Consider the following 18,061-nt stretch of genomic DNA (forward strand, 5'->3'; position numbering starts at 1 on the left):
TATCTATCCTGCACGCGCAAGACGTTATAATATCCCCCTCGCGTTTTAGCGCAAGGGGTTTCATTCGGGCCCCAGGCGAGTCGTGAAATCTTTTACGTCTCCTATTTATACTGCATCAGCAATCATTCGCGATGCGAGAAAAATCGCGCGTCCGCGACGGACACGTCGACAGGAAGAGATTTAGCGTTCAGTGGAGTCCTTTCTGAATTTTTACGGGGCGATTTTCCCCCCAGCCAGCGGACGGGACGATCGTAAACGGATAAGCTCGTTGTCCGTTCTCGTCGCGCTCTCCGCGCTAGATTCGCGGGATTAACGGGAGCGATAGACGAGAACCGGATTCGAATATCGATCGGTCTACGCCGGTCTACGGCGTCGGCCCATTGAATTGCAAATTAACTGGCTATTCCCCGCATTATGCGCGCCATGCGCGCGGCATTGCCCTTCCGCGAGCGCGTCGTCACTAATCCGCGCCGTTGCGCTCCGGCGTTCGCGAGCGGCATGTGTATACCCGCGGGAGAGAAAAAAGGAGTCGATAAAACGGAACTCGACGCTCCGAGGCACTTGCCTAAATACCGTGAAACTTATAAATTATCTCGTCGATTCGCTTCTTCCTTCTCGCTCGGAGTAATCGAAGCACGGCGTTTAGAGCGGCTTTTCCTTGATGACCAAGCTCCGATTAAATCGGCGATTAACTTATCAACAGATGCCTTACACTAATATTTTATTAACAGAGATGATATTATTTTGCTATTTAATTATTTCATACGTAGAAAAAACTAGGGATAACGAAGCTACAATTAAAAATTTTTCGTCGAGCGATTCTGCCGATTGAATCGATCGTCGGTTAAATTAAGCTCGATCGAAGTCATCCTTATATATGCCAGCCACAGTATTTTAAACTTTTGAGACGGAAAAACGAAGGAGCGTGCGGGTGAATGCTCTGCATTTTCTCTCAATGACGAAACATCGGCAGCGCGTCATTGGAAATTTCTCGAATATATCGAGGAGACAGTGCCATGCCCCCCGCGAGAAAGCGCGGCGGGGGGCGGGGGCGGGGGGCGCCGATTCATTCCTAAAGCATCACGAACGCCGTTTTTGCACCCTCGTTGAGTTCTTAACCTCGATTGACCGCGCGATGTAATTTCTCCTTCTCTCTCTCTCGGCGAGCGGAGGGAGAGAGATGTCGCGAGATATCGAAGGCACGCGGAGGCAACGCCTAATCCGTGGATTCGGGCGACCGCGGGGGCTCGTACGTCACTGCGCTGTCATCGCGGACGGGCCCCGGACTCCCTGACTCCCTGCCGGAGTGGGCGCTGGGCGCCGTGTCGTGTGTCATGTCACTCGCGCGAGCCTTGGCACGCGTGGCCGCGACGGCCGGGTGGTGGTAAACGCGGAACAAAGCGAGACGGAGAACACAGGAGTCCCCGGACTCCCCGGTCCCGTCCCGTCCCGTCCCGTCCCGTCGGCGTTCGCGCGCGCGTACGTCTTTGTGCGCCGCGTCGAGATCCGCAGGGCGCAGTGTCCCGTCCAGTCGCGGGCCGCTCCGTGTCAGTCACCGTTGACTCCGTTTCTCCGCGTGTCGGTAGTCGGTTACCGTCGCGCGTGCGCGCGCGAGCAAGCTCGAGAAAGGAGAGGGGGGGGGAGGGCAGTCGTCGACGGTGTGCGTAGTGCGTACGTGAGGGATTGTCGTTCGTTCTCGGTCTCTCCGTGTTGCGCCGTCGGGGCCAAAAATAGACAAATAGGCGACGAGCGCGTCGTCGTCTCCGTCGTAGGTGCCCGGTGGTTCTCCTCGCGCGCGTTTTTTTCCAGGATGCCCCCGCGCCACTGAGAATAATATCGCTTGACGAGCGAGCGAGCGAGCGATCGCGCCACCCTGACCGTCGTCCCCCGGGTGGAGGAAGAGATGGAGGTGCTCAAGACGTCCCAGGAGATCGTCCACGAAGGCTGGCTCATCAAATCGCCGCCCACGAAGCTCTGGAGAGCGGTCGGTATCAAGCGCGAAACGGATTGTGCGCGTCGCGTTCGCATCCCTCGTCTGCGAGGCTCCCAGACGGAGCGTGATCATTGTTTACGTCTCCCCCCTGGGCATCGCCAGACCCCCTTTTCTTTTTGTCTACGGACGGAGTCGATTGCGGGCTCCGGAACGTTCGCTTAATTTCCCATAGAGAGCTCGAGAAAAGTCGAGAGCCAATTCTGCGACGACAGATACCCCGACCTAACCTAATTCTGGGAGAATTTATACGCGAGACTTTTCTTCCCGTTACTTTCGATTAGATTTTTGGGACTCGTGCTTTCGAGGAAAAGTATAATTCTCGCGATAAGCGACGTAGCAAGTTTATCGGTCGTTTATCGGAATTTTATTGATAGGAGTATCGCGGCTATAAGTTTGAGAGGTGAAGGTAAATAATCTTATCTTTAATATGTTTTTCTAATAGCGATGGAGAAAACGATGGTTTGCCCTTCGTCACAGCGGCGAGCTGCCTGGTCAATACTTTCTGGAGTATTACACGGACAGACGCTGCCGTAAACTCAAGGGCCGTATCGATCTGGACCAGTGCGAACAGGTGCTTGTCCGCATTATCTTTATAAAGTCTGTTCTCACGAGCTACGGACGCTTATCAGTACTTTGTCACAGGTGGACGCAGGTCTTCGATTCGAAAATCGTAAACAGAAGTATCAGTACATGTTTAACGTGAAGACGCCAAAGCGGATCTATTATTTGGTTGCTGAGAACGAAGTGGATATGAACAAATGGGTGGATGCAGTGTGTCAAGTTTGCGGCTTGAAGGCATACACTCAGGATGAAGAGCAACAAAGTAATGAAATTTTAACTTCAATCTCGTATATCCTGCTGCTTATGCATTCTTGCATTAAACATGCTTCAGACGATCTATAATTCATGTTAGAAATCTGGATTCTATCTACAATCTTATAAGCAATAAAAAAAAAACCGTCTAAAGAATCAGAATACACACATATAAAATACACATCCATACTAAAATGCATATGAAATTGTATAAGTAGAGTTCAATCCTGAAATCTGACGCAATTACAGATCGTTGAAAGTAAGCTTCAACAGCAGCACACGTGAATTCTCCTTTCAGTGTTTCAATACGAGTCTCAAGAATCCCCGCCAACTTCGCCCACTAGCACGATCTCCGGTCCCTACATTCCTATTAGCGAGTGCATTTCTGGTCGTCGGCTCAACGATACCAGTTCCCTGAATTCAGCCCTTGGACAGGGACCCGAGCATTACGACGCCCCGAGAAGATTGGCGCCCTCCCCGCCGCGATCACCCACGACGACGGACGCCGAGAGCGTCTTCACCGACGACGAATGGACGACGTCTGTGACGAGCGCGAACTGGGACACGCTTCCCTCAACGGGTGTGTGTTGTGACAATGCGCGCGTGATTCAATTCGGTTTTTTTTTTTTTTATTATTTTTACTAATGAAATGAAATCGTGACAGGTGATTCACGGCAACCTCACGGCCCGGGCGACCACGAGATCGGCTCATGGAGCGTGAGAAAACGCTTCGGCAAGCTCAGGATCGTCGATTCCGCGGTGCCACCGGCCGTGGAGAAGTTACCAGCACCGCCCAGACCACCGAAACCGCCTCATATGTTACCCGAGAATCCCGGTCACAATTACCTGAATCTAGACGGTGCCACCGAGAGCTCGAAACCGAGTACCCCGGCAACGCCGGCGCCGACGACGCCCGCTGCCGCCGCGACGACGGCTACGGGCGCCGTGACCGACGAGTCGTACGATTTTCCCAGATCTCATCAACCGCAAGCGGCGCAAACGACTGTCGAGAGCCACACTGCGGCGGTCGATCAGTCGTCGAAGCACTTCTATTCGAACGCCGCGCCAAGCACCATCAACGACGAGACGCAGAACGTGTTCCGCTATGATTTCCACGAGGACGAGCCGTCAAGTCCGCGCTCTGAAAACTCGACCACGGCGACGTATTCGAATCTACCGAGCCCGCTCGTGCGAGACGGTTGTTCGAGCGGTGTACCGACCACCATGGCGCCGCCTCCGCCGATGGTGTACAGAGAGTTGAAGCCAGGCAGAAAAACCAGCGACTCGATGTCTGTCGTAAGCAACGAACCGTCACCGGGTCCGACAATAGCGCTATACGACGTGAGCTCCGCCGAACACTCTCCGGCCGAACCGCCGAGCATCAACAGGAAGTTGAAGCCATCATTAAATAAATCGCCGGTGGAGGGTAAGATTTTCCTTATTTTCCTTTCCCCCTTTTTTTTATACGTTAAATGCGTGAAAGAAATATGTTTAATTTTTCTCGCAGCGCCTCATCTACAATTAGCATCTCCCCCTGGAAGAGGAAGAATGCGGGCGGCACCCAGTCCAACGCCTCCGTCGCATATACATTCGACACGTCACCAATCGACGTCGGATGAAGACAATAACGCCTTCGAGGATAAAGAGGAGGTTTGTAGAACGATTCTAAGAATCACGCGTAATCTTAGCCGTCGCACGTGACGTGGCGCGATACGTGATTTCATATGCTGTGCGTAATTCGATTTACAGATATACTATTATCAAGATCGCAACACGTTTATTCCGGCGTCCAATCGCTTGGTGGTGCTGCAGTATCTGGATCTCGACTTGGAAGCGACAGAAAGCTTTAGTTCCGCGACGTTACCGCTCGCGCAGTCCCTCCCGAATACGACAGTGTACAAAACCGTGGATTTCGTGAAAACGGAGGCTTTTAATCGCACTCGGCAGCGAGTGGAGGAGGAGAGAAAACTGTGCACGGACGAGTTAACGTAGAGAGCGAATTTGTATCATACGTACCATAGATAGATTTATACGGATATTAAATAGATTAAATAATATGTGTGGACTTTTGCTATGTTATGTAGATGAAAGAGAGAATTTTTCCTATTTTAAGCACTAGGTTAGCATGTTAGAATAGTACTGTGCGAGAAATGCCAATGAATTTGAACGAAAGATCGCGGTATCGACGCAGTACTTACAGAAAGACAGCGTCCACCGCTTTCACAGTAAAAGATATATTGTTTTATTCTTTACGTAGCGATGGTTAGCTTCACAAATTGGCTATGCAGTTAGAAGAGGTGATCGGATATCAAAGTATTGTACAGCAATATAAAACGGACCAAAAATGTAATGTTATATATAAAGGGAAGTGAACAGCGTGATGTGATGACAAACAGAAGTGTCTCGATATAGTCTCGTCAAGAAATATCTTCAAAGGGAAATGGATAAATGAAGTACTATTTAAATCGTGAAGATTCTTTTAACTCTCTTTGGGTACAATTATGGTTCTACATATTAATTTGATGTAGGGTCAATGTGCGCGGGGCATTTTCATCATCAACTATGTGCAACGAATAACTAAATCTATAGTATTGTTCGTTTTAAGATATCCTACTTTTAGCGTTAGATATAAAATGATATACAATATTTTTTTATCACGTCACGCAGTGAAATTTACAATACCAAGGCGATTAAATCACATTTACAATACATATTACAGAAATAATTGAGTACACTGCATTAATAGTGAAAATAATATCGGATTTTACATATACATATTATGTAAATTCTTTTGCCAGGGTTTACGATTAGCCTAATATATTCATACGTAAATTGCCGCATGCCTTGATTCAAATCTTGTAAAAATTATCTAGAAGAAAATTGTATTAAAATTGTATCGTCATTTTACAATTTACATTTTAATTATTTTTTAAACATTTACGATTGAATTCCGATTACGATTTTAGCACTTTACGACATATTCATGGAAATTGTTTTCTGTTATAGAAATATAATCGTCGTTGAGAGATCAGAATATAAAGATTTTATAGTTAATCTCTAATCATTTGTAATTATAACTGTACAAGTCATAAATATATACATATATATCTATTACAATTCTATTGTTTTAATTTATTTCAAATAACATTTCAATAACATTGACACTTTGGCAAATTAAGTCCCAAATAATACGGCAATATAGATAACAAGTTATTATACATATATTCTTGGTTTTAAGTAACCTTTAATAGAATTTTAATTCAAAGCTTTCGTCTTATATAAATCAATTATATAATACCATCTATGTTTCTCTACATTTTAAAATTGATATAAATATATAAAAATTAATATTGTATAACTTAAATATACAAATATGCATTGACGCTCCTTTCACTGCTTGTTCAAATATATGTGAACTTGCTCCAGTAATCATATATTATAAATTAATTTGCAACTTTGTTTCTATTTAACGATAAAATCACATACATGATTGTCCTTTTAATAAAAGTTACAAAAACTTACAAGTTCAATTATATTTTTATCACTTATATCTATCAAATACTCTACAATTTCCAGAATTCCGCTAATATAACGACAAATGCAAAGCATAATATAATAATCCCATTTAAAAGAACTTTTGTGCACTTTGAGTCAACAATATTTTTCGGATGCTTTAAATAGAAATATTTACTTCAAATAAAAAAAAAACAGCGTGATTGCTTCATCGCTGCTCAACGATAAGAGGGACACCGCCTTTGACCGCAAGTACTAGAATGGATGCTTCGTCGAAAGTGAGCGGGACCGGAGTTTGGGAGTGGAGTTTGAACTTGAACCTTGACAGAAGACTCACCAGTCCAACTTTTGTTTGGATATAACCAAATTTCATACCTGAAAATTATTAATATAGACAATAGCGATATAATTTACGTTCCAAGCTTTACCAAGCTTTGCCTTAGTGTGTATAATATAATATGTATGTTCCTTAGGTACAAAAGGTATAAAGACGAAATTAATAACTTAATTAAATACCTCTATAAAAAGATATTTCTGCGAGAGATTATATGCATAAAACTCTAAACAATGATGGGGAAATTGATGAATAAAAAATATAATGTGTAAATTAAATAGGATTGTCCTCTCACCGATGCAGATCCGTGGTCCTTCTCCAAATGGCAAATAAGCATAAGGATGTCTGTTTGCCATCGCATCTACGTTGAATCGTTCAGGATCAAATTTGTCCGGATCTGGATATATCGACGGATCTCTATGCAATCCAAGTACTGGTATAGTGATCGAAGTCCCTTTTGGCACGTGGATATTCGTTGTTGGAAGAGTAACGGCTTCGGTACAGATGCGATTCAAGATAGGCACAGGTGGGTATTTCCTCATAGTTTCTACAATAAGTAAGAAGATAAAAAAGAATATTTGGAAATGTATTTATATACTTTCTACATAGATATATTGTGTATCAATGTATATATTTATTCTAAAAAGTATTTATTATTTCGATTATATATATCAAACGCGTTTATTTAATTTAAATGTACATATACACGAATAAATATGTTTATAATAAAGATTTTCTCGATATCCCTAATTCATATAAAAAATTACGTCTTTATACAAACAGAAACTGTAATCACCGTTTATTACTTTATGAAGATATGTCATTTCGTTCAGGGCATTATAGGACACTTCGCCGTGCTTTTTTAATATTTCATCGATTTCCTTGCAAACCTTGTCTTGTAAGTGTTGGTGACAAGCTAATTCGTACAGACAATATGTTGCTGTTGTGGCAGAAGTTTCGAAGCCAGCTAAGTAGAAGACAAAAGCTTGCGCAGCCGCTTCCGACATAGTAAGTTTACTTACGTTTGCTGTATAAATGAAAAAAAACTGATAATATATTTACACGTAGTTATTGTCTGAATAAAATTGTATTTCGCGTTAAATTAAGACTTATGTTCTTGCATATAAGCAAGAATCTATAATCTTGAAATGAGATGTAAATTGCGTTAAACGAAGAAAACTTGTTTGAATAAAGGTATATAATTTAATCGAGAAAAAATTGAAATAAAAAATTAAAATTAAATTCTTATAAGAAGATTATACCCAGGTAGCAAACACTCGTCATTTTGATGTCAATTGACGTCAAAAGACGTCAAAATGACAAACTTTTGACGTCAATTGACGTCAAAATGACGAGTGCTTGCTACCTGGGTAGATTCGTACAAGAATATAAGTCTTGATTTAACACTTCTTTTCTTCTGTGTATATGTTACGAGAAATTTGATTAAATCGGTTATTATGCATAATAACCGGGCAATATGCATAATTCCTGCTTCTTTTGGGACATTTGAATAATAAAAGCAAAAATGTTCAAATTAATCAAATTAACCGGTCATTATACATATTTTCCAATGCAAAATGGTCATTTTGATAAATCATCTTATTTGATTAACTGTTTCAAATAAGATGATTTATCAAAATGACCATTCAGCATTGGAAAATATGCATAATAACCGGGAAATTTGATTAATTCTTCTCTATTAATCATTTTGACCAAACAAATTGGGAATTATCCATATTGGCCGGCCATTATGTATAATTCCCAATTTTTCATATTTCCCGTAACATATATATTAAATTCGTTATGCGCAGACACTTTGCCATTTTTAAAGACGCAACGGTTTTTGAAGTTGTATGTAAAAGAAAGTAAAAAAACGTCATCGATATTAAAGTATATGTATTTACGTGATATGTTGCTAATATCTTTCTCATCTTCAGGTTCAACGTAGCCCTTCTCCATGAGTTGCATAAGCAGATTCACAAAATCGTGCCTGACGATATTATGAGTTCGCCTATATTCCACATTATCACGAAACAGTGTCGTAAAAAATTTGGTAACGCCTCTGTCCAATGCAGGAAGGGAAAAAAAGTCCATTATTTGAGGTGCGAACATTGAGAAAGCCATCAAAAGGGACCTCTCTTCAAAGATTTTCCTTCCCCAGTATCGAAACTCGTTATTCGGCTGCTTCATGCAATTGGATTTGATTCCAAATGCCGTTGACATAATTATGTCTGTTGAAAACCTAATTTTTCCACATTATTTTAATTAATTCTTAAATTATATTCTAATAAGTCTATTTGGAATAAATGAAAATTGCGCGCGCAGTTTTATCATCTGTATCTTTGAACTTGTGAAATTTTATCCGCCAAGAATTTCTTATTTCTAATTGTCAATCAAGGGAAAAAATGCCTTATCAGTTTCATCGAAAACTGACTGCAGATTGATCAAAAGAGATTATTAGCAATAAAAATGATAGCCACTTAACTATCTTATTGCAGAACATTTAGTTTTTACACTAACAATTTTTTTTTTAATTTTAATTATTTATACTTTGGTCGTTTAAAAATTCGTACAAAAAAGTTTACCTTGCAAACATTTCCTTCATCTCAATACAATCTCTCGTCCGAGCTTCGCTCTCTAAACTCTTTGCAAACTCTTCGCCGCACTCCTTTAGAATCATAAAGAGTTGTTTTGTTTTTCCCGGAGTGAAAGAGGATGTTAACTTGAGACGCAAATTCCGCCATTTTTTCCCGGATAAGCAAAACAAATGGCCAGTCAATGGATCAGTTTTCTCATTGCAGAACAGTCCCCGATCGTGGAAACACTTGAATTCTCTCGTCAACACCATTTGAATCAGATCGGGGTCGGCAATTATTAGATTTGGTTTGAAAAACATATACATTCCAAAAGCGCGATAACTCTTATATTTTAAGTAGGCATCACGGAAGAGTTCGCCTGTTGATAAATCTTTTATTAAATTTCGCGTCTTTTTAAATGCAGAAGATACAATGATGTAGCGATAACAAATAAATCGTTGATCTCATAAAAATCTAATTTAAATCTTTTAAAAATAATAATTTATTTTATATTAAATCTTTTACAAATAATAATTTATTGATTTGTGAAATATAAGAGAGTGATTAACGTAGCAATTTCACATGTACGTAATCTTTAATAACTTTTATACTATCATCTTTATGTATGGACTTTTCTCTCGATTTTAAAGAAATTTCAAATAATTTTAATCTGAATTAATTGAGATAATTCAGTATACTATTTCTATACTAAGAAACTTATACTTCTATACTATCGCGTAAAAAAATGTTAATAGATAACTATCGCGTGCGTGAAACGAAGAACATAATCGTAGATCATCGTAGATCAAAGATCATGGTTATATTATTATATAACCATTATTATATAACGTAGTTATTAGTACAATTAGAAAAGAATTAAATTTCAACAACTGGTAAGAAAAAGAGATAAACTCCATTTTATTTGTTTGAAATGTAATTTTGTTTTGTAATCTTAATCTTGCAATTTTTAAATAAGTGTTGAAAGGGAGGGAGAGAGAAAGTGAGAGAAAATAAGTGCATTTATCATCACATGAAGATACTCGCCTACTGACACTTTTCCAGTCACAAGAGCTGTCAAATTACCAGCTGGCACAACGGGCTCGACATAAAAGACATTTCTTTTGCGCCAGAAACTGAATACCACATACTTGTAATAAATATATACAACACTCAGAACAACAATGAGAGCTCCAATCCATTCCGTAAGCATCGTAGACTGATAATTTTGTCTGAAATATAACAACAAACAATTTTCTCAGAAAATTTCGCGGTAATAAAAACAAAATTTATATTATGTAATTTTTAATCATCTTCTATGTTTTCAACATTTACCAATCAAGGCACTCACTTTGCTTGCACTATCCATATTGTTCTTGAAAAATTAAAAATCTTTTCATTAAATTAAAGTTAATTTAAAGACGTATTTAACTATATATGTATAACAAAATTATAATAAGAAGGATAGACGGTCGTCAAATGCACAAAAATGACAGAATCAAGAAGCCAAATTCGAGTAAAATAAAAGGTTATTAAAAAATGTTTAATAATTTATTGTCCAATTTTGCCAACTTAACTGTACAACCTTGGTACCACTTAAAATTATCTAAAATTCTATCTTACACTTAATATGGTTTTCCCTTTTTACATTGAAAAACGAACATTACCTCAGAATTGGGAGAAAAATTTTCTTTTTACACTGAACTACAATTTTGGACTACAATTATTTAACTATAACAGGACGACAGCTTTTTGAACACATGGAACCAACATTCTCACTACTGACTTATAAACAAGTATAACAATGCTTTTTAACCATCGACTAAAAGCATTGCGTTTATAAGGAATCATCGTTTTTAAGTATTGTCTGTGACTATGTACTTGATCTCTGCTATTGTCTCTTATGTCACTTGTGATTCATGTTATTAGTAATTTATTACTTCTTATTTTCTTTTATACTATATTATCCCTATATATTTTTTAGTTTTTTCTCCTTTTATACTATGTACTCTTAAAATTTGCATACTTCTTTAATTTTTATTTATTGTGCTGAAGAAGATTATAAGTGAAGTCGAAACGTCCACGTTGTTATTGATCTTTGTACAATAAATTATTTACCTTTTTTATCTTGTCTTAAAAACATTTTTTCTCGAATTTGGCCTCTTGACTCTCATTTTGTGATAACAAAATTATTTTCTAAAAATGCATTCAAATGAGTTATGAAGTTGAGACAGAATTATTTTATCCTTCACTTGCCGCGGCCGGGGTCCTTCGGCTGACAGGGCTCTACTAATTTATCCGGCAATAAATGCTAATAGATAATAATAAATAATAATAAATTATAATGAATTATAATAAATAATAATAAATAAGGTAATTATGTATAAAAGCGACGTCCTCTCCGAATGACCGATGGCTAAAACCTTTTGAAGGTCACTCAGTAGGGTGACCGTCACAACATATGTCAAGGTCAAGGTCATCGGAGAGGACGTCGCTTTTATACATAATTACCATAAATAATAATAAATAATAAATAAATAATAAATAAATAATCTGGCTCGACAATAAATAATAAATAATTGAATTGAGCGCCAATCAGTTTTAGAAGAACTGATAAACTTATATTATTATAAATTTGTCGCACGAGACGTCACAAGGGGGGTTCCGTTGGAGGACCCGTAGAATGAATGGATTTGCAAGACTGTTATTACAATCACTGCTTGAGGCAAAGAAATATAATTTATTTTTGACTCACTGTACAGGCTTCTCAGACTAAGCTGTCTTCAATCACAATTGAACTTAACAGAATATTTTACACTTTGTATAAATTTACTATGTCTCACAATCTTTATACTTTATATTTATTCCTCGACTAGCCGCTTCAACAGATGAAAGGGAAGTGTCCTCATTGCTTCTTAACGACATGCCGCGGCAGCGCGTGGACTGTTGCCCTCCCCAATTTCCTAATCTAACTTCTATATGGATCTATCTATCTAACGGATCGATATTGATCTTTTCGCGCACGCGCGTTTATAAAGCTCAACGGAGCTCGCTAATAATTAATAACGCAAAACACAATAAACATTCAAATGAAACAAACAGAGAATACGTACATCGACAATTAAACAAATGGACAAGTCTTTCGGCAACTCTTCGAGGAGTAAATGCGTCAAGCATTGACGTCAGAAACGTAAATTTTACTTTTTCTGTCACAAAGTCCTTGTAATATTATTGGAGAATCCATAAAAAATTAATCAAAATGACGCAGTTACGACATTGATAAATGCAGCGATGCAGTAGCAAGCAATTATTGTCGCAATTAAATGTTGCATGTTTGTTTTAAATAACTTTTTAAAGAGAAATGTATTTTTATTTTAGCTAATTTATTTGTATTTTTAATTCTGTACTGATTTATATTTTTATCATTTTTACATAATTACTCTTGTACCATACACGTTTAAATATATTCTGAAATCTCGGTAATAAAAATTGATTACATGTACGATTATAATTTTAAACTAGTATTTCTTTCATGAAGTTTTATTTACAGACATACACGTTATATATGTACCATTTTTAAATAATTAATAAATATTAACAAAAAATAATAATATTTTATCACCAAATAGAATATTAAAGGACCCCGCACACTAATCATATAGGAAATGGGATCTCGGTAAAATCGTCTAAATTTTTAATATGTTGTAGCTTATGACCTTCTGAACAAAAAATGTAATGGGCTCAAGACCAACCTATGGACAGTTTTTGAGCTATCAGTCAGTCAAACATGTAAAATTCGAGTCTACAAGTGTATTCCTACTCCTAGCATAACCCAGGACGATCTAGAACGACATGGACGTCACGCATACACACATACACACACACACACACACACACACACACACACACACACACACACACACACACACACACACACACACACACACACACACACACACACACACACACACACACACACACACACACACACACACACACACACACACACACACACACACACACACACACACACACACGTACGAAGCCATGCACGTGCGCGCGCGCAGATTGAACGTACGCGTGCTAAAAATGTATTATAATTTAGATAAACAATATGACACACGTTTCGACCTGAAATAAAGTCCTCTTCAGTGCGTTATAATAAAAAACAATTAAATAATTCGTCAATTAAATAAGTCGCTGAACATCTAGTCATATAATTATAAAATTAAAATATAAATGTTTTTTAATATTGTAGTATAACGTTTTCAATCGATAGAATAGATTTGTAAAATATGTCGAAAACTCCACTTTTGTTCGAGTAATAAATAAATGACCCATGTCGAATTGAATTGTACCTAATCAAGGACGACAACAAGCTATTCGAATAACAGCTGTCGAATTGAAATAAAAAAAAATATTTACTTTTACATATTAAATTGTAACAAAATGGGAGTTATATATTCGATATATTTTAACACTATGACAATTATTTTAAATATAAAAACACTACACTAAAACGAAAAATGTAGCTGTACATTGTAACAATAATTTAGCTTATTAACGTCATTTTTCACACTTTAATAGTTCACAATTATGCCAAGAGTAATGCTCTGTGTTACTGTTAACACGGATTTGACAATCGAACCAGCAGGAGATTTAGACACAAAAAACACTTGAGAAATATTAAAGTTAACATTCCGATCCTAGGTGATTTTAAAAAATGAGAAAAAGAACTATAAAAAAAAATAAAAAATAAAAAACAATTTCGTACCTGAGCACCCGTCAAATCACTTCTGATGAGAGGCAGTAAGAGACACATATGTGTCAGTCTGTTGTTACAAAATAATGAAAGCTAGGCAACAGAGGCATGCTTTTATAGTCAGGAAGAGTGAGAGAATGCGAAGGGTAGGGAAATATTTTTGGAGGGAGGGAGTAGAATAGGAAGGTGAATATTTGTACGAATTAAAGTAAAAATTAATGTAAAAACTTTATTAACATAAAGCGATAAAAATATATAGAAGGTATATGCAGTAACAATATAATAGAGAAATTTTCAAGATACCTGTATTTTCATATTCATTTGCAGTGAACAATAACTCTTGATGGAACGAATTCCCGCACAAAACATTTAACGCATACGATTTTATGACGACTTACCCAAAAGCAAGAACATTGAGAAAAAATGTTCTGGATTTTAGTAAATATTAGTTTGCATACAACTGCAGTGACTCTATTTACTAAAATGAAGAAAATTTTCCTTTTTATTAGTATATGTGTATTCACTAGGAAAAAAATATACTAATAAAAAAGAAAATTTTTTTTATTTTAATAAATGGAGTCACAGTTGTATTCAAACTAATATTTACTAAAATCCAGAACATTATTTTCTCAGTGAAACGTCAAGAAACATTTCAACTACATTGCATTAATGTTAAAACGTTGCTGTAATGTAGTTAAAATGTTTCTTGATGTTTCTTGCTTACTGGGTAGTTTACAACGCGCAAAGATGCGATTAAAATTATGCAACTGCGTCAATGCATTTATTATATTATTATGCTGCCATCATTCTGCAATAATTGACTGTTTTGCTGAAGCTCTGCTTAGCTAAGCGCAAAATAGCAATTAAGTGTAATTATGCTGAATATCTACATTTGATCATGCATGCGTGCGTGCGTATATGTGTCAGATCTCATATTATGGAAAAAAAAAACAGAAAAAGAAAGTTGTCAAGTAGTGAGTCGATAAAATGATAAAATGCCGTGCGTATAGACACTTTGCAGCTCATTTTTGGAAGATGTGTCTTTAGAAAATAATTTTGTTATAGGTATACAGCTGAATTTGTCTTTTAGATAAACTTTAATTTAATTATAAAATTATTTCAAATGTCTCAGAAACAATAATAACGGGCAATGAAAATATTAAAAAAAATATAACATTTACAAAAAAATCGAAATACATCGTTATACAGCGTTTTTGAAACCATACAAGTTTTACAAACAATTTTTACGTATCTTTTCGATGATATGCACTTAAAAGTATAAAAATCTATTTTTTTCGAAGGTATATATTCCATCTCTTTAATGTGCGTAAGAAAATTTTTAAAAATATGTATATTTTGTTTAAAATTGAAGGAAAGGAGAATAGTTGAATCCGCGTTTTCTTGTTTCCTTTTAGACGATAACGTTTATTATTTAATAATATGCGTTAAACAATTTTATGTGAAATTTTATGTTGTAAATTTAATCTATAATTAGACATTACCTTTGCTAAAAAAAAAGCGTCTATCGAAAATGATCTATTTTCACTATATGTATTACAATCGAAACACTATGTCACAGTAAAGAACTGTACACATTCGTTACTATAAAGACACGGTAGTGTCTCGTGCCAAGTGTATTCGTGAGCGAACGAAAGACGCGAGACTGATCGTGTATCTTCAACGATACTGTGACCGAAGTTAAGATCAGCGAATTATATAAGTATCTTACAGGAGCTCTAGAAGAGCTTTAGAAGAAAACGGGACGAAAGAGAACTGTAACTAACTTTTATATAATATAATACTAAACTACTACTTTCGGCCGATCGGCCTGTTGAAAAGTGTATCAACGTGATGGGAGTAATGACAGTCATATTTTGTATGGCAAATTTCATTGTTTGTCCGCGTGTAATAAGTGAGTGACTGCATATACTAAATGAAACACCGAGTATAAAATTGCCATACAAAAAATAGTGCTAGTATAAAAAACTGTTATTAAGCGTTGTATATTAAGCATTGCAACATAGCGTTAATTTTCATAAGAAAAATGTTTAGGTAAATAATAAATGTTCAACATTTTATAATTTAAAAAAATGTTAAAAATGTTTTTTAAAAAGTGTTGAAATTGTGAAAATAAAAAGAGGAAATATGATAAATGTTTTAAAAAAATTAAACTGTTTTAACTCAGCAAGATAATAGAAAATATTTAAATGTATATAGATAATATTTAATTAAAATAAAATATTTAATAAAAAAAACTTGGCGTTGTCCCGAAATATAATAAGATAATGAAAATTAATAATGTTTTTAATTTAGATTTGAACATAACACACACACACGTATTTCATTATAAGAAAAGTAATGTTCAATGCTAACTGGCAATATAGATTTATTATGTCTCACGACGTTTCGACCGCAGATTTCGGTCCTTATCAAGTGTTACAGTTACATATATCGTTATCATTTTGGCAAAACTTCCGTTAGGACGTGACAACATTCTTCAGGTCAATAGTGTGTAATAATAAAAACAAAAAAGTAGATTTCATTATGTCTATCTATTGTAGCTGTAACACTTGATAAGAACCGAAATGTACGGTCGAAACGTCGTGAGACATAATGAATCTATATTGCCAGTTAACGTCGAACATTACTTTCCTCATTATTTATTCACTGGCGAAGAAAAGTCTATTTTCTTGTATTTCATTATATTTATTCATTTATTTCGACCGCACTTGATCTAGCGGTGTTTTTTCAATGTTGTTTTTAATAATGAATATTAGAAAAAATATTATGTAAATATACATCATGTAAATATAATTATTACATAATAGATATTGTAAAAGTATTATTACAAGTTTTAAAAAGTTAAGATTGGGTTTTTTATATTATGTACATAAAGTACTTGACAGATTAAATTGCATTACTTGGTTGTAGCAACAATTGGGGAACAAACATTTTGTATATTTTATATATATAAATTGTTTCAATTTTTACTACAACCAAGTAATGCATCTTAATCTGTCGAGTATTTTATGTACATATAATATACAAAACCTTAACTTTTTAAAACCGGTCAAGCAGGTCGTCATTGACGTCAATAGGTGCTCATAGCAACAAGATGCATAAAATCACGAATATATAACGTCTCTGTCACCAAAAATTTGACTGTTAATTACATGGCAGCGACACGTATTAATCATGTTTCGAATTCTAGTTTAGACGTCACTGCAACGTTACGTGACGAGTTAGCACGTCATAGCGACGTGCTTACTATACGTATGGTGCTGTTAGGGTACATTCGGTGAAATAGGAAAAATTGCAACTTTAGTGTTTAATTATTTTATAGGCCGTTGAAAAAGATTGAAAAGTTGAGAAATTTATTTTATAAAAGAACATGTTAAGTAATGCATTTTTTAATGCGTCTCTTTGTGTCTTTTAATGAGTGTTTTAGTCCATTTTTTAAAATGCGTTTTTTATGTATTTTTCATTCTTCTTTCTTAAATGATTAAATTTTTTTTAAATATTAAGCAATTCGTGCAGATCTCAAAATTGCTATTTTGTTGCACGATAAGGCACTTTCAAATGTGCCAATCAATAATCAATAACGCGTCAATGATGGTAAGCTTTATTCGATGAACTTTGCATGTGAATTCTTGCATGCATGCATGTATATTGAGTCGCCGAAATACATTGACAATTATATGCATATTGTCCCTTATTGAACATTCGCGTATTGTAGCCATCCATCTCGAAGCAACGGATCTGTGAGATATCGTATAATATTCACACATATCTCTATTACTTGAAATACAAAATAAAAAATAAATTCGCACTCACCAATACGATGCGCAGCAGAGTTGTAACTATGTCGATGCCCTCTCGTCTTCCTCTCGATCTCCCGTTTCGCCTCTTCCTGTTCCTTTTCAAACGTACTTCTGTTGCACTCATTCTTAATCACGATCGCGCCTCTAATCACCGAAAGACGACGAGTTCGCGCGGCACTTTTGATATGGCACTCCCGAAAATGTATTGTGTGAGTGTTTCGTAAAGTACACAAAATATTATTAAATTATTTT

The 18,061-nt window shown here is 36.5% G+C and overlaps 2 protein-coding genes across 6 annotated transcripts; one reads left to right on the top strand and one right to left on the bottom strand.

Annotated features, from left to right (window-relative positions):
- The first annotated feature begins 1,517 nt into the window (after window positions 1–1,517).
- Window positions 1,518–5,883, top strand: LOC112453912 (GRB2-associated-binding protein 2). Its single transcript, XM_025014938.1, has 7 exons — window positions 1,518–1,984; window positions 2,436–2,564; window positions 2,636–2,816; window positions 3,105–3,386; window positions 3,471–4,232; window positions 4,314–4,456; window positions 4,556–5,883. Exons 1-7 carry the CDS (start codon window positions 1,904–1,906, stop codon window positions 4,796–4,798), a joined length of 1,821 nt encoding a protein of 606 aa, XP_024870706.1. The 5' UTR covers window positions 1,518–1,903; the 3' UTR covers window positions 4,799–5,883.
- Window positions 5,884–6,107: 224 nt separating this feature from the next.
- LOC112453915 (probable cytochrome P450 6a14) lies at window positions 6,108–17,847 on the bottom strand. Of its 5 annotated transcripts, none has more exons than XM_025014943.1 (7): window positions 17,823–17,847; window positions 10,274–10,458; window positions 9,239–9,608; window positions 8,558–8,895; window positions 7,450–7,680; window positions 6,949–7,200; window positions 6,108–6,694 (listed from the first exon to the last, which is right to left on the bottom strand). In XM_025014943.1, the coding sequence occupies exons 2-7, from the start codon at window positions 10,437–10,439 to the stop codon at window positions 6,528–6,530; spliced, it is 1,524 nt and encodes a 507-aa protein (XP_024870711.1). In that variant the 5' UTR covers window positions 10,440–10,458; window positions 17,823–17,847; the 3' UTR covers window positions 6,108–6,527. The 5 variants fall into 5 exon arrangements, with proteins under 5 accessions (XP_024870711.1, XP_024870707.1, XP_024870709.1 ...); XM_025014939.1 differs by lacking the exon at window positions 17,823–17,847 and adding an exon at window positions 15,491–15,652; XM_025014941.1 differs by lacking the exon at window positions 17,823–17,847 and adding an exon at window positions 14,001–14,091.
- Window positions 17,848–18,061: the final 214 nt, after the last annotated feature.

This window comes from Temnothorax curvispinosus, unplaced genomic scaffold (genome assembly GCF_003070985.1).
Source record: "Temnothorax curvispinosus isolate PA1 unplaced genomic scaffold, ASM307098v1 QBEX01004765.1, whole genome shotgun sequence".
NCBI classification, from domain to species: domain Eukaryota; kingdom Metazoa; phylum Arthropoda; class Insecta; order Hymenoptera; family Formicidae; genus Temnothorax; species Temnothorax curvispinosus.

Excerpts from the sequence above, each read along its gene's own strand:
- LOC112453912 (XM_025014938.1), top strand. The coding sequence starts at position 1,904 with ATGGAGGTGCTCAAGACGTCCCAGGAGATCGTCCACGAAGGCTGGCTC. Across the intron at positions 2,565-2,635 it reads ATCTGGACCAGTGCGAACAG|GTGGACGCAGGTCTTCGATT; the intron begins GTGCTTGTCCGC and ends ACTTTGTCACAG. Across the intron at positions 3,387-3,470 it reads GGACACGCTTCCCTCAACGG|GTGATTCACGGCAACCTCAC; the intron begins GTGTGTGTTGTG and ends AAATCGTGACAG.
- LOC112453915 (XM_025014943.1), bottom strand. The coding sequence starts at position 10,439 with ATGCTTACGGAATGGATTGGAGCTCTCATTGTTGTTCTGAGTGTTGTA. Across the intron at positions 8,896-9,238 it reads ATGAAGGAAATGTTTGCAAG|GTTTTCAACAGACATAATTA; the intron begins GTAAACTTTTTT and ends TGGAAAAATTAG. Across the intron at positions 6,695-6,948 it reads AGGACCACGGATCTGCATCG|GTATGAAATTTGGTTATATC; the intron begins GTGAGAGGACAA and ends AATAATTTTCAG.